The 15899-nt window shown below is 40.5% G+C and overlaps 1 protein-coding gene across 1 annotated transcript in view; it reads right to left on the bottom strand.

Annotated features, from left to right (window-relative positions):
* The window catches only part of MRPS18A (mitochondrial ribosomal protein S18A), a 16972-nt gene extending 13257 nt beyond the window's left edge, over positions 1 to 3715 (bottom strand). Inside the window, exon 1 of the mRNA XM_006881949.1 lies at positions 3604 to 3715. Within this exon, the coding sequence (XP_006882011.1) occupies positions 3604 to 3715 (112 nt within the window). The remainder of the gene's footprint in view (positions 1 to 3603) is intronic.
* Positions 3716 to 15899: the final 12184 nt, after the last annotated feature.

Here is a 15899-nt window from a genome sequence, read left to right as displayed (position 1 = left end):
AGAGCCTAGTCTCCCGGATGACCAGTTTTGCATATAGCTTGAAAACGTATGGAGATAGGACACATCCCTGGTATCCTTCCTAATTTCGAACCATGCAGTGTTATCTTGCTCTGTTCTGATGACTGCCTCCTGATCGCAGTAGAGGTTTTGCATAAACACAATAAAATGTTCCTGGATTCTCATTCTTCTCAGAATTAGCCACAGTTTGTTGTGATCCACACAGTCAAATGCCTTTGCATAGTCAATGAAACACAGACAGACATTCCTCTGGTACTTTCTGCTTTTAGCCAAATCCATCTAACATTAGATATAATATCCTTAGTACCACAGCCTCTTCTAAACTTAGCACATCTGGTGGTTCTCTGTCGATGTGTTGTTCCAGTTGTTTTTGGATAATTTTCAACAGAATTCTGCTTGTATGTGATATCAATGATACCAGTTCCTCTTTAATTTTGCCATTAAGTTCTGGGCCCCATCACTGGCTGCTTATCCTCTCTCTCTACCCCATTCTCTCCATTTAGATTCCTGAGGGTATGCCTCTGCACTATTGTTTGGAACTCAACAGCCTCACTGCTGTTATGTCACAGCTTAAAATTATTTTCTGAGGCAGTAAATTGCACAGCAAATGATTGTCCACCATTTCCCCTCAGAGCTGTTGGTGGCTCTGAACCGCCAGAGGCTCTGCCTTTGGGTTAGCAGAGCATTTCCCCCAGATTATGCCATCAGAGCTCCTTTATTCAGAGCTAGGAGTCTTACTGCTACACAGAAGTCTCTTTTTACTCTCAGATTACTGGTTAAGTGATGTTCAGTTGCTTCTAACTCAGAGTGACCCCAAGGACCTACACTAGCCCCATGAACTCCACAGCACACTAAGTCCACTGCACACTTAAATGTTTTCCACTGTAGGGTCTCCTTCATCTTCCATTACTGTGTTGTTAGTTGCCATTGACTTGATTCTGATTCATGACAACCTATGTGTGCAGAACAGAACTGCACCATATGATTTTCAAGACTGTGACCTTTTGGAAGCACATTGTCAATACTGTCTTGAGTGCCTCTGGGTGGGTTTGAACTGCCAACCTTCAGCACTATATCACACAATGTTATGTTATGATCAATTGAGATTTTAATGGTTAATTTTCAGAAAGATTATGAAGCCACTAGCCTTAATCTGGAGGCTCTGCAGAAATCAGGGGGATACTGCTGTATTTGAAATAAGTATTAACTCCTAGGAGCTTAGCTTAAACCTGTACAGAAGTGTCTTTCCACTAGTAGAACTCTTGACTATATACACACAAACACACATACACACCTTTGAAGCTTTAAAGCCCTCAACCTGCTTCTCCTCCTCCTCTCAAAGCTTTTAGCTTTATGGCTGACCACTCTGCCCCATCCTTGCCTGAAATGAAATGCCATTTCCTGGTTTTCCAGAAAAACTCCCATAGCTAACTGGAAGAGAAGCAAATTCCCAGCTTTATTCAACACATTCTACAATAGTGCTTCATAGATCATTTCGGTTAATTCAGAGAATCACGTATTTGTTTAGTTAGCTTAAATATATTTCTTCCACCAGGGCTCTAAGAGTGATAACACAGGAAGTAGGTCTAGTACAATCTTTGCTAAATCTGGTAGCATTAAATAGAGATAATTAAGTGGTCTTTGGCAAGTTGACTAAGTTTCAGGGAAGGAGAGAACATAAAGGTCTTGTCACAAAGTATCAAGGTGATGTTACTGGTTGCTAGGGAAGAATGTAGGCTCTAATTCCAACTCCACTACTTTCTAGCTGTGTTACATCAGACAAACTGTTGAACTCCTTGGGCTTGATTTTCTCATCTAACAGAGGGCAGCAACTTTGGTCTCTAGAGTCTTTAAATGAGAAGAAAAATTTCTTTTTGATAGTCTACTAATCTTTGTAAGGAAGGTGCTGTACATAAAACTAATCTTGACCTTACCTGGTACATTTGACACTCAAATTACATTGTATATATAGAATTTTAAATTGTGGGAAAGAAGTTGGATCTCTTGCTTAAAATACTTAGACATCCCACTTTTCAAAGTTTTAGGTTGTGGCGAGCTCTAGTGGCCTAGTGGCAAGAAGCTACACTGCAATCTCAGAGGTGCGCAGTTTGAATCCACCAGATCCTCTGCTGGAGAAGGAGGAACAATCTCCTCCCATACCAGTCAGATCTGATTTGACAGTACACACACACAAAAATAATGAAATAAAATAAAAAATTTAAAAAAAAAAAGTTTTAGGTTGTACTAAATTTTGGTTAAGAGTTCTTGAGGACTGGTCACTATCATGGTGCCTGTTAGAACTTTTTGTCTAAAGTAGTGGTTCTTAATTGGGAACAATGTCTAGAGATGTTTTTTGTTGTCACACCTCTTACTATAGCCATTTGATGAGCAAAAGCCGGGGATGCTGCTAAACAGTTGACAAAGCATAGACAGCAACCCTCACAACAAAGAACTTTGTGGCCTGAAATGTTAATTGTGTTACTGTTGGGAAAACTTGGTCTTTTAAGGTGTGAAAAGAGGGACACACAAAGCCAAGAATTAGTATGGAAGCAAGACTGAGTAGGACCGAAGATGGACATGACTTCTTTTCTGTCTGTCTTTATTGACAGATTATGTCTGTCTAACATTTACTAGTATCTGGACCTTGTCACCTTGTTCTTTCTAGTAAATATTCTCTCTCTCCTTCAAAGCTAAATTCTCCAAACATACTTGCTACATTCATTTCTTCATTAATTATCTCCTTGATTTTCTCAAACTGGATTTCTTCTGTCACTCTACTGAAATTGTTGGGTGAAAGCTAAAGCAGAGATCCATCTGAGACAAATGGAGTGGTCTCTTCTTTATGGACTTTTCCATCCCTTCTGGTAACAATGATCATTTTTCTTCTCTCCATACTTCTTACTCTTAGAGGATATTACATATCAAGGGCAGGCAATATTTTCAAAGAATATTTCACTGTCCTATGGTTTACATGCTATATATAAGCCTGTTCAAGACACACCACCTCATAAAAACTTTGAAAAAGGCTGTATTTTCTCCTCCTCGTGGCAGTAGCTTTCAGGCGGTGCTGAGATCAGGTGACTTATCTAGGCTTAAGATGACTGAAAAGTAGCATTAACCTTGTTTCAGCTGTTAAAGGGACTTGCCACCCTGGATACTACTTCTCAGGGAGACTAGAGGCTCAGAGGAAAAAAACCTGCCGTTAGAGCAAAATGTTTTTAGACGAGAAAGGGAAAGGGAGGATTCCTTAAGGCAGGAGACGGTTTGGGAAATAGAGGGAGAATTAATCTACAGAGTCTCAGCAAACTTTTTGAATCCTGAGTTTTCTGCTGCTCCTTTTGACTATGCAGGTCTTTCATTTCAACGTCTCCTCCGTCGCGAGGACAATCACAAGGGACGTGAAGTCAAGGTCAAGTACCAGGGTCCAGAAAGAATTTTCGCACCACGGGGGTACCAACACCCTCGACGTTTCAGAATCGCGCGAAAGAAAAGGGAGGTCAGGGGGAATGGGGGCTGTCTTGAGAGCAGCAGCCGCTACTCTTTTCCTCAACTTTTTTTTGGGAGTCATCGAGACCTGGGACTCACCTTTCCGGTACTCGCGTGCTGGGGACCAAGCCCAGCTGGTCGCGGACCGGCCGGCGAGTAACCCCCGCAGCAGCCGACCACAGCCGGACACCAACACAGTAAAGGCCGCCATATTGAAAGCGAAAACTGACCTCCCAGTCTGTGCACTTCCGTTTCCGGAGCGGCGCGCGCGCAGCCGCAGTGGGGAGGCGGGAAGTGTGCGGCTGTGCTGTGCTTTCGGTTTGTTAAAGCCTGTCACTTTGATTTCGCTCGCTAATTTGGCGTTGGGGTAAGGGAACAGGCTTCTGAGTCAAGTCCGCGTTTGTCCTGGAGGGTGTAGGCGAGCTCTTCTCCATTTTTCATTCTGAGAGTCTAGAGGAGGTTTTTCTAGCTCCCTCACAGTCTTTGAAATGACTTTCCGTGTTAAATCACATACCGACTGTAACTTCTGGCATTTCCCCCCTTTCTTTTTAATTGTTATGTAAGTGAAAATTTAGAAAAAAAAATTAAAAATAACGTAAAAGAAATGACTTTACATTTAGCCATTCATATATATTTTGTTCTATAACATTGATTTCAATACCTCAGTGTAATCGCACTTTTCCCCTCTCTGTAATTTTTGTTGTTGTTGTTGACTGCCATCGAGTCGAGCGCGACTCATAGCGACCCCGACCCTATGAACAAAATCTCTAGTGCCTTTCCGTAACTATCATTGTTTCTCCAAGCTCATAGAGTTTCCAGAGGCATGTGGTTTAGGAAGTGGATGCCACTTCTGCTTCCAAACCTGTTTTAAAACGGAGCTCCACCAAACATTGTCCACGTTGGGAAATCATTATGATATTTGGTATCCCCATGGCACAAGGTTCAGCATCACAGCAAAACCAGGTTACTTCATACAGCACATTGGCAAAGAGTGATGTACAAAGTGCTCCTCCAGATAAAACAGCACTAGTCTCATTTAGCAGTGGTTAAGTGTAGTCACGTCGAGCAGGACTGAGAGTAAGCTTTGCACAAAAGACCTGAACTCTGTTCTATAACTAATATAATTTCTATACATTTATAGAGTTTAGGGAGTTTGTAGAGTTTAGAGAGTTTGTGTGAGGGTATGGGACTGTAGGCTGGGGCCTGGAGCCTCCGCTCTGGGAGTTTGGCTGCTAGCTAGCATCTTGATGGCAGTTGCATTGGTCCTGGAAGGGAAGTTGTGGTTTTTTTTAAATTTTTTTCTATATTTTTTATTATTTTTGTGTACGTGTACCGTCAAATCAGATCTGACTGGTACAGGAGGAGATTGTTCCTCCTTACCCGGCAGAGCATCTGGTGGATTTGAACCATTCGCCTCTGGGATTGTAGTTGCAGCTCCTTGCCACTAGGCCACCAGAGCTCCCGGAAGGGAAGTTTTTGGGGTCGTGTTTGCTGTGTATTACTGCTCTTTTCCCCCCAAGAGTGGGTGTCCCTGGCCTTTGGCCAAGGGTTGAGGTCTGCTCGAAGGTGTGGATGAGTATTCTTTAAATGACACAGCAATCTTTTGTCTATTTGCTGAACTGAACAACTTGGCGTTGCTGTGATTCTGCACACTGTTCCATGGTCTTGTTAGATACCATAATGGTTACCCATTATGTACAATGTTTGGATGAGCTTCCAGATTGATTTATGCTGGGAAGCAGGAGTGGCATCCACTTCCTAAACTAGATGCCTCTGGAAACTCTTACAAACAAAAACTGTAATTTTTATTTCTTTTAATTATCCTATACTTCTGTGTCTTCTCTTTAGTGCTGTTGTCCTAGTCATCTTATATTTTGCTTTTCCCTTCACCCATCTTAATATGTGTACATTGTTGTTGTTGACTGCTGTGGAGTCGAGCACGACTCATAGTGACCCTAGGCAAAAAGAGGCCTGAAGCTCCTCTACAACTATAGACATTTATCAAAATTCATAGACTTTCTGGAGGCATGTTATTTAGGAAGTTGATGCCATTACCGTTTTCTAAATTTTTACTCACTTTCCATCCCTTGTAACTATCCAAGAATAACTCTGTGTATAAACTTTATTTGGCTTATTATAGTTAAAAAAATCTCATTGCTATGGAAATGTAGCCAACTCATAACTGCCCCTTAATTGGGTTTCTGAGACTATACATTGCACAGAAGGAGATTAATAGACTTTCACCTGTGAAGTGGCCAGTGGATTTTAACCACCAGATAGGTGTGACCTTTGAATTAGCTGTGCAACTGCCTATAGACTAGGCCCTCAGAGCTCTCTTATTGTTATAACATTGAATACCATCAAGTTGCGGCCATGTTTTCCTGGTTGGCTTCTTGCAGGGTCTTGGGAAGTTCTCCTTGCCAGAAGGAGCATGGTGGTGTGAGTGCAGGAATCGTGGCAAGCTTTTGGAGTCGACTGCTTTTCTGGGCATGTGTTTGTGGACAGTGTTGGCTGGAGCTTCCCGACTAAATCAAGCCTGGAAGCAGGAGCGGCATCCACTTCCGAAATGGCTTGCCTCCGGAAACTCTATGTATGAACAGTGCTTAGGCTGTTCGTTCATAGGGTCACCATGAGTCGTCTACGACTCGACAGCACCAAATAACAACAACAACCATCAAGTTGGAACTGACCCACAGTCAGTCCTCCAGAGCTCCCAATATTATTATAATAGAGGGCTTATATAAAATAGGGAGCTTTGGTGGTCCAGCAGGAAGCAACTGCACTGCAATCCCAAAGGCATATGGTTTGAATCCAACAGCTGCCATAAGAGGATGGGCATTCTCCTCCCATGCTATTTATTGTTTCTGAAAACCCACTGGAGGGTCAACTATGGGTTGGTTCCGAATTGATGGTACACAACAACAATTTATATTAATCCTTTGGTGACTGACTCCATATATAAGTCCTCTAGAGTCATCTATATGCAGTGTTTTGCAGCTTCCCCATTGTTTTTAGTGTTACATAGTACTCCATTGTATAAATGTATCATAGTTTATTTAGTGTTTTGCCCTTTGGTATACATTTGGGTTGTTTCCATCTTTTTGCTATTGTAAATAATGCTGCAATAAGCATGGGGTGGGAGCTCTTATTTCTTTAGCAAATACACCTACTAATAGGATTGCTGGACCAAATGAAATTTCTGTTTCCTACTTTATAAGGAACTGCTGAATTGCTTTCTATAGTGATTGCACCACATGCCTCCGGAAACTCTATGAACTTTTTAAAATGTTGATAGTTTTTGAGGGGCCTCAGGCTTTTTTTTTCCATATGGTTGTAATCAAGAACAACAGTATATGAGAGTTCCAGTCTCCCTACTACCTAACCAGTGATTGTTGTTTGTTGTCTTATTGAACTTTGCTATTAATACTTCATTGTTTTTATTTTCATCTCTTTTATTAGCTGATGATCTCCATGTGTTTGTTGACCATTTGAGTATCTTCTTTGGTGAAGTGTCTATCCATGTCCTCTGCCCATTTTATAATTGAGTTTGTCTTTTTCTTGTTGAAATGTTGTTTTATAAATTTTGGAGATTATTCCCTTGTCAGATGTATCATTGCCAGATATTTTTCTCCAGGCTATAGGTTCTCCTTTTTACTTACCCCAGGGGGATTTTTTCATGTGTTTGCTAGCTCTCTGAATATCTTTTATTTATTTATTTTATTGTGAATTTTATTCCAAACATTTTCTACACCTACATAGCTTGATATTTAAAAATTAATACTTACTCCTTTCTTTCCCATCACGCTTAACGTCTCTAAGACTGATTCTGTGTGGAGACCTTTCCTTAGCTTTTTTCATTCAAACTCAAGCTCATAGTCACTCACTGCCTTCTAGTTGGAAGGATCCATAACTAACCCTCCAGCTGTTTTTCTGAGATTGCCCATCTCTCTCCCACAGAGGTGAATTTAAACCAGCAGAGAGAAGAATGGCTTTGGGGTTAATAGCACCAACTCCCTACAGATAATACTGCCAGAATTTCTACTTTTTATAATGATGTTACAATTGTCCTTTTTCTTTGCATACTTTTGGAGAAGTTTTTTGATGCATGTGAGGTTTTAATTCTTAGAAGGTCTTGATTGTCTTGTTTATCCTCTTTTAATTGTGCATTTTCAATTTTATATGATAGTCTATTTATACGGCCTATTAACTTCTAATTTTACCCCAGATTTTACTTTGGTGAGCTTCATAGTTAAAGGTTATGTCTAGGTCCTTGATCCATCTGAGTTAGTTTTTGTATGTGTGTTAGTTTTCTCCAAATAGACACCCAGTTTTACCAGCACTATTTGTAAAGGGGCTGCCTTTCCCCCATTCAATGGATTTCATCCCTTTATCAAAGATCAGCAGTCTAAAAACTTATTTTTCAGTTCTCGACTCTACATCATTGGTCAATATATCTGATGCTTTACCAGTTCACACTGTTTTGATTACCTTGGCTGTGTAGTAGATCTTGGGATCAGGAAATGCAAGGCCTCCTGCATTGTTTTCCTCCTCAGTATTACTTTGCCTCCTGGAGGTCTCTTTATTCCCTATATAAAGTTCTCTTAGTACTATGCTGTTGAAGATTGGATTTCCAAGCCTGCAAATTGCAGGGAAGGAGATTGCCCATCTGCTTCCTAAGGAACTATGGGTTTGTTTGAACTACCAGAGAGGCACTGCTTTTGAGTTAGCAGCAAAACTCCCTAGAAATAACACCACTAGCACTCCCTTCTGCATAAAATCGGTGGGTACTTTTCCCATCTCTTTGAAGAATAATCTTAGAATCTGTACTGAAATCATATCTGTAGATCAATATTTGTGTCGACATTTTCACAACATTAAGTCTTTCTATTCATGTTGTTGTTTTTAGGTGCTGTTGAGTCAAATATATTTCATAGCAACGCTAGAACAGCAGATCTAAACTCTGTCCTATCCTGTACCATCCTCACACACTCTGGCATACTTGAGCCTGGTGCTGTAGTTGCTGTGTCAGTCTAGTGGAGAGTCTTCCTCTCTTTCTCCATCCCTCCACCTTTCCAAGCATGATGCTCCTCTCCAAGGAATAGCCTCTCCTAGCAATATGCCCAAAGTCTGTGGGATGAAACATTATTATCTTTGGCTGTACCTTCTCTAAAGACATAGCTATTTGTTCTTTTGGTAGTCCGTGGTGTATATTCAGTACTCATTTTCCAACACCACACAGCTCACAGACATCAATAATTGTTCTGTCATCTTTATACATTGTTCAACTCTCAGATGCACAGCAAGTGATTGAAAAGACTATGGACTATATCAGGCTCACCTTTGATCTCAGACTGACATAATTGCTTCTCAGTAATTTGGAAGGCACCTGCCTGCAGATATTTCCAGTGCAATATGTCTCCTGATGCCCTGTCTGTTGGTTGTTGTTATGTGCTGTGGAGTCACCTGCAACTCATAGTGACCCTGAGTACAATAGCTCTGAACCCTGCTCCATCCTGAGCCTGTCTCTAAAACACATACACCATAGCCACAATCACTATGTCAATCTATCTCATCTCCTTTTCTGCTCTGACCCTCCATCCTTTCAAGTATGATGTCCTCCAAGGACTGGTCCTTCCTGGCAAAATGTCCCAAGTATGTTAGACAGAGCTTCAAAATCCTTGCCTCCCATGTCATATAAGGGACTTATATCTAGAATTTATAAAATACTCGAGCACCACAACAAGATAAAGGTAAGTAACCCAATTGAAAAATGGGCACAGGATATGCACAGACACTTCACCAAAGAAGACACTCAGATGGCCAACAAATACATGAAGGAATGCTCAAATTCCTAGCTCTTAGAGAGATGAAAATCAAAACAACTATGAGATAACATCTCATCCCAGTAAGAATAGCAAAATTTAACAGAGCAGCAAACAACAAATGCTGGTGAGATTGTGGAGCAACTGGAACCCTTATTCACTGTTGGTGGGAGTGTAAAATGGTGTAACCACTATGGAAGGCTGTATGACGCTTTCTCAAAAAGTTGCAAATAGAAATACCATTTGACCCAGCAATTCCTCTACTGGAATTATACCCTAAAGAAACCATAACTGCAGACAGATATATGCATATCCATGTTTATTGTGGCTTTGTTCACAATAGCAAGGAGTTGGAAACAACCTAAGTACCCATCAACAAACGAATGGATAGAGAACAGTAGTATATTCACACAATGGAATACTATGCTGCATTGAAAATCAAGGAACGTATGCAATATTATTCAAAATGGATGACCCTGGAGGACAATATGCTAAGTGAAATATCTCAGTCATAAAAGGACAAGTAGTGCCACTGTTGTAGAACAGGACTGACGTCAGGATTGGGGTGAGACTGAGAAAAATGGGATAAATTATGTATACTCCATTGAAACAGATAAGGGAGAGAAAAGTTTAAAAGGGATATATGATTGGGTATTATGATTATGACAAGAATCCAGAATGAAGGTTGCATAGTGGAGTGTACTGGGGGAGGGGGGATTGTATACCAATGAAGGAATTTTACTTTTTAAAGAGAAGAGTGAACACGGGATCGGGGGCGAGGGGTGTGCAGGGAGAAAAATGCAACAATGAATGAATGGAAATCCAAAATCTCTGTAAATGTTCATTAAAATTAATAAAATTTTTTAAAAAAGAAAAAAAATCCTTGCCTCCAAGAAGCAACTTTGTTTCACTCTCATCAAGACAGACCTATTTGTTCTCTTGGCAGTTCATTGGAGGTTCTAGACTTCCCTAGCATCACAACGCAAAGGCATCAATACTTCTGTCATCTTTAGTCATTGTCCAGCTCTCTGATGCATAGCAAGTAATTGAAAGGACCATGGCCTGGATCAGGCGCATCTTAGTCTCTAGACTGACATTGTTGCTCGTCAGCAATCTGAAGAGGTCCCTGATAACTGTCTGCTGATTGTTCTTGTTATGTACCATTGAATCGCTTGCAACTCATAGAGACCCTATGTACAGTAGCCCTGAAACATGCTCTCTCCTGTGCCAACCTTATCATCTCTGACACACCTACCCTCATTACTCCAGTTACAGAATCAATCACTCTCATCCAGGGTCTTTCTCTCTTGTGCTGTCCCTCCACCCTCCCAAACATGATGTCCCTCTCCAGGGACTGGTCTCTCCTTATAATATGTCCAAATTATGTCAAACAAAGCCTCAGAATTCTTGTCTCCAAGGAGCAGCCTGGTTTCACCCTCTCCGGGTCAAACCTGTTTGTTTTTCTGGAAGTTCATTGAGTCCTCTTCTCCAGCACCATGGCTCAAAGGCATCAATTCTCTTTCTATTATCCCTAATCATTGTTCAGCTTTCTGATACATAGCAAGTAATTGCGAAGACCATGGCCTGGATCAGGTGCACCTCAGTCTCTAGACTGCTGTCATTGCTCTTTAGTATTCTGGAGAGGTCTCTGACAACTGACTTTCCCAGTGCAATTCGTCTCTTGAATTCCTGGATGCTGGTACTAAGAGTGTTGATTGTGGAGCCAAGCAAACCAAAACTGTTAACAATCTCAGTCTCTTCACCATCCATAATGATGATGCCAATTGGCCCAGTGGTGAAAATATTTGTTTTCTTGATGTTGAACTTTAATCCATATTGAAGGCTGCAGTCTTAGACCTTCTCCAGTAAGCACTTCATTTCCTCCTTGGTGTCAGCAAGCAGGGTTGTGTCGTCTGTATAATGCAAGTTGTTGATGAGTCTTCCTCCAATCTTGATGCCACATTCCTCCTCATACAGCCCAGCCTCCTAGATGATCTGTTCTGCATATAGATTGAAAAGGTATAGGGATAGGACACATCCCTGGTGTATACCTTTCTAGATTTTGAACTATGCAGTATTTCCTTGCTCTGTTCTGACGACTGCCTTCTGGTCCAAGTATAGGTTTCATATAAACACAATCAAGTGTTCTGGGATTCTCATTCTTCTGAGTCAGCCACAGTTTGTTGTGATCCACAGCCAAAAGCCTTTGCATAGTCAGTGAAACACAAGTAGACATTCCTCTGGTACTCTCTGCTTTCAGCCAACATCCATCTAATATTAACTATAATATCCCTAGTACCACGACCCCTTCTCAACCCAGCCTGCACATCTGGCAGTTCTCTGTTGATGTGCTGTTCCAGTTGTTTTTGGATATTTTTCAGCAGAATCTTGCTTGCATATGATAGTAATGATATTGTTTGATAATTTCCATGCTGTCAGGTTGCCTTTCTTTGGAATGGGAAGAAATATAGATCTCTTCCAGTCAGTTGGCCAGGTGATTGTCCTCTAGATTTCTAGGCACAACTTAGTGAGCACGTCCAAGGCAGCATCTGTTTGTTGAAATATGTCAGTTGGCATGCTGTCAATTCCTGTGGCTTTGTTTTTTGCCAATTCTTTCAGAGCAGCTTGAACTTCTTCTTTCATCACCACGGGCTCTTGCTCATACGTTGTTTTTTTTTTTTCATGAATTTCTTTTGTGTCAGCCAGTTCCTTTTCATACAGTGACTCTGTGTACTCCTTTCATCTCTTCTAATGCTTCCTAGATAATTTAACATTCTGCCCAAAATATCCAAGTACATTAATTTTGGATCCAAGTGGGATGAAGTCATTGATAGAGTCAATCTTTTCTCAATTTGTTATGTGTTGCCTATCAGTCTAGTGGTGAGAATTTTTGTTTTCTTGATGTTGACATGCAATCTATATTGAAGGCTGTAGTCATTAATCTTCTGCAGCAAGCCCTTAAAGTCTTCACTTTGAGCAAGGAAGGTTGTGTCATCTACATAATGAAAGTTATTGATGCACTTTCCTCTAAGACTGATGCCACATTCTTCTTCGGAGAGTTCAGCTTCACCTGTTTTACTCTTAAACCACGTGTTGTTTTCTTGTTCTGTTCTCACAACAAGCCTCTTAGCAGGTTTTATGTAAGCACAATTTAATGTTCTGGGATTCCCATTCTTCTCAATGGTAGCCAGAACTTGTTATGGTCCATATAGTCAAAAGGCTTTACACAGTCACTAAAGCACAAATAGACATTCTTCTGGTAGTCTGTTTTCAGCCAGGATCCATCTGACAGCAGCAATGATATCCCAGGTGTCACAACCTCTTCTAAATTCAGCTTGAACTTCTGGCAGTTGTCTGTCTATGTACTGTTCTAGCTGTTTTTGAATGATCTTCAGCAGTATTTTGCTTGTATGTGATATTAATGATATTGTTTGATAATTTCCACATTCTGTTGGATAACCTACCTTTCTTGGGGGTGAGATTTCCTGGCATAGACTGGTGAGCAAGTCGAGGGGTCCATCTTATAGTTGGAACATGTCAGTTGGTATCCCATTGGTTCCTGGAACTTTATTTTTTTAATTTATGAGCGTGGTGTATTTTTCCGTTTATTTAGGTGTTTTTTTGTTTCTTGTATTAATGTTTTGTAGTTTTCATTGTATTAAGTCTTTCTTATCTCTGTTTAGATTTATGCCTAAGTATTCAATCTTTTGGGTGGCTTGCCACAGGACAGAGCAGAGTTTCGCAAGCGACTCGATGGCACATAACAACAACAACAACAACATTATAAATGGCATTGTTTTCTTAATTTCCTTCTCTGACTTCTCTTTGTAATTGTGGAGAATGAAACTGATTTTTGTTTCTTATTCCTGTACTTGCCACTTTACTAAATCCAGTAATTTTCTTGCTGAATTTGGGATTTTCTATACAGGATCATTATCATCTACCAACAGAGATAGTTTGGGACTCAAAAGACCAATTTAGAATGCATTTTATTTTCTTTTCTTGCCTTTTTTTGCTCTGACAAAGACTTCCAATACAGTGTTGAACTGGAGTGATTATAATGGGCTTCCTTGTCTGGTTCTTGTTTACAAGGGAATGCCTTCAATCTCGCTCCCCTGATTCTAATGTTAGGTATTTGTCCTTCTTTTTTTAAATTTATTTTAATAATTTTAATGAACATTTACAGAGATTTTGGATTTCTATTCATTCATTGTTGCACTTTTCTCCCTGCCCAGACTCCTCCTCCCCACCCCAGTTTGCTCCTCTCCTTGAAAAAGCAAAAGAAAAATTCTTTCTTTGGTATACAATCCCCTCGCACCCCTCCCACTGCCCCAGGTACACTCCACTATGCACCCTCAATTCTGGACTCTTGTGATAGCCATAATACCCTATCATATATCACTTTTAAATTATTCTCTCCCTCGTCTGTTTCAATGCAGTATACACAATCCATCCAGTTTTTCTCAGTCTTACCCCAACCCTGATATCAGTCTCAGTCACAAAAGGACAAATACTGCATGGTGCCATTGTTGTAGAATGGTGTTTGTTCTTCTAATTATGTCGGGGAATTTCTCTTTTGTTCCTATTTTGTTAGTCATGTTGATCAGGAAAGATGGTGAATTTTGTCATATGCCTTTTCTGCATCAATTGATATGATCATGTGGTTCTTTTCCTTTGCTGTATTTATGTGATTCACTGCCCTGATTTCTTCAGACTTTCTGTTCTCTACAAGTGAGATGTGAATTTTTAGCTTCTTATACCAGAGAGACTGAAATGATTAGATACTTTAGCTTGAAAACATAGAGATGACCCAGGGTAAAATCAGTTACCTACCTCTCCCCAACTTCATTCTTGTTCATGCTTATAAATGTACTCAGCATTTGCCTTTGGCCCCAGCACCTTTACACAAGTGAATTCCTCTGCCTACTCTGAGAAGAATGGGAATCCCAGAACATTTGATTGTGTTTATGTGAAACCTACACTCGAACCAAGAGGCAGTCATCAGAACAGAGCAAGGAGACACTGCGTGGTTCAAAAATGGGAAGGGTGTCTGGCAGGCATGTGTTCTGTCTCCATACCTTTTCAATCTGTATGCAAAACAGATCATCTGGGACAGTGGGCTGTATGAGGAGGAATGTGGCATCAAGATTGGAGGAAAATTCATCAACAACCTGCCTTGTGCAGATGACATAACCCTACTAGCTGAAACTGAGGAGGACCTGAAGTGCTTGCTGCAGAAGGTCAAGGACTGCAGCTTTTAATATGGATTAAAGTTCAACATCAAGAAAACAAATATTCTCACCACTGGGCCAATTGGCATCATCATTATGGATGGCGAAGAGATTGAGATTGTTAACAGTTTTGGTTTGCTTGGCTCCACAATCAACACTCTTAGTATCAGCAGCCAGGAAATCAAGAGATGGATTGCATTGGGAAAGTCATCTGTCGGGACCTCTTCAGAGCAATGACATCAGGCTGGAGACTAAGGTGCGCCTGATCCAGGCCATAGTCTTTGCAATTGCATGCTATGTGTCAGAGAGCTGGACAGTGACTAAGGATGATAGAAAGAGAATTGATGCCTTTGAGCTGTGGTGCTAGAGAAGTGTTGAATATATCATGGACTGTTAGGAGAAAAAATAAGTTTGTCTTGGAGAGGGTTAAACCAGGCTGCTCCTCAGAGATAAGCATTCTGAAGCTTTGTCTGACATACTTTGGGTATGTTGCAATGAGGGAACAGTCCTTAGAGAGGGACATCATGCTTGGGAGGGTGGAGGGACAGCACAAGAGAGGAAGACCCTTGATGAGATGAATTGATTCAGTGATTGGGGTAATTGGAGTAGGTGTTTCAGAGATAGTGAGGTTGGCACAGGATAGAGAAAGATTTAGGGCTCTTATACATAAGGTTGTTATAAGTCACAAGCGACTTGATGACACATAACAACAACAACTTCTTATTTACTAAGTTGTCCTAATTTCTCAGACATAGCTCAGATTTCACTTCCTTGATATTATTATTATTGGTTCTTAGCACCTTCCCTTTTCTGTATATGGGACATTGCAGTCTTATGTTTGTTTGTATGTATCTTTCTCATCTCACTATTTGCTCCATGAAAGCAGAGAGGGGTCTTGCTTTTCGTTAAGTTTTGTCTCTCCGACACTTAGCACAGTTCTTGGCACATAGGAATGTGTTATGTAGTTCTTATACAAATGAGTAAGCCCTATTTTGTAGTGTTATTATGATGACTAGGTAATATACTCCACTCAAGAAGCGTATGCTAATCAGCAGTGCAATTAGTGAGATGGTCCTTACGCTTTTTAAAAAAAATTAATATTTTAATGAAAGTTTACAGAAAACTTGTATTTCCATTCATTCATCATTGCACATTTTCCTCACTACTACTCCCCCTAGTTCGCTTTTCTCTTTACAACAATTCTTTCATTGTTGCACAATTTCCTCCCTCCCCCTCCCCAGTCTACATTGCTATGCACCTCTTATTCTAGACTGTTGTCATGCAAATAAAAATACTTATCAGATATTTCTTTTAGGCAGTTCTTTCCCTTATCTATTTAAAT

Source organism: Elephantulus edwardii, unplaced genomic scaffold, assembly GCF_000299155.1.
Source record: "Elephantulus edwardii isolate Elephantulus edwardi_28Jun2011 unplaced genomic scaffold, EleEdw1.0 scaffold00017, whole genome shotgun sequence".
Classification (NCBI taxonomy): domain Eukaryota; kingdom Metazoa; phylum Chordata; class Mammalia; order Macroscelidea; family Macroscelididae; genus Elephantulus; species Elephantulus edwardii.
The sequence above is the reverse complement of the archived record's forward strand: the minus strand, read 5'-3'. Positions and strand labels throughout refer to the sequence as shown.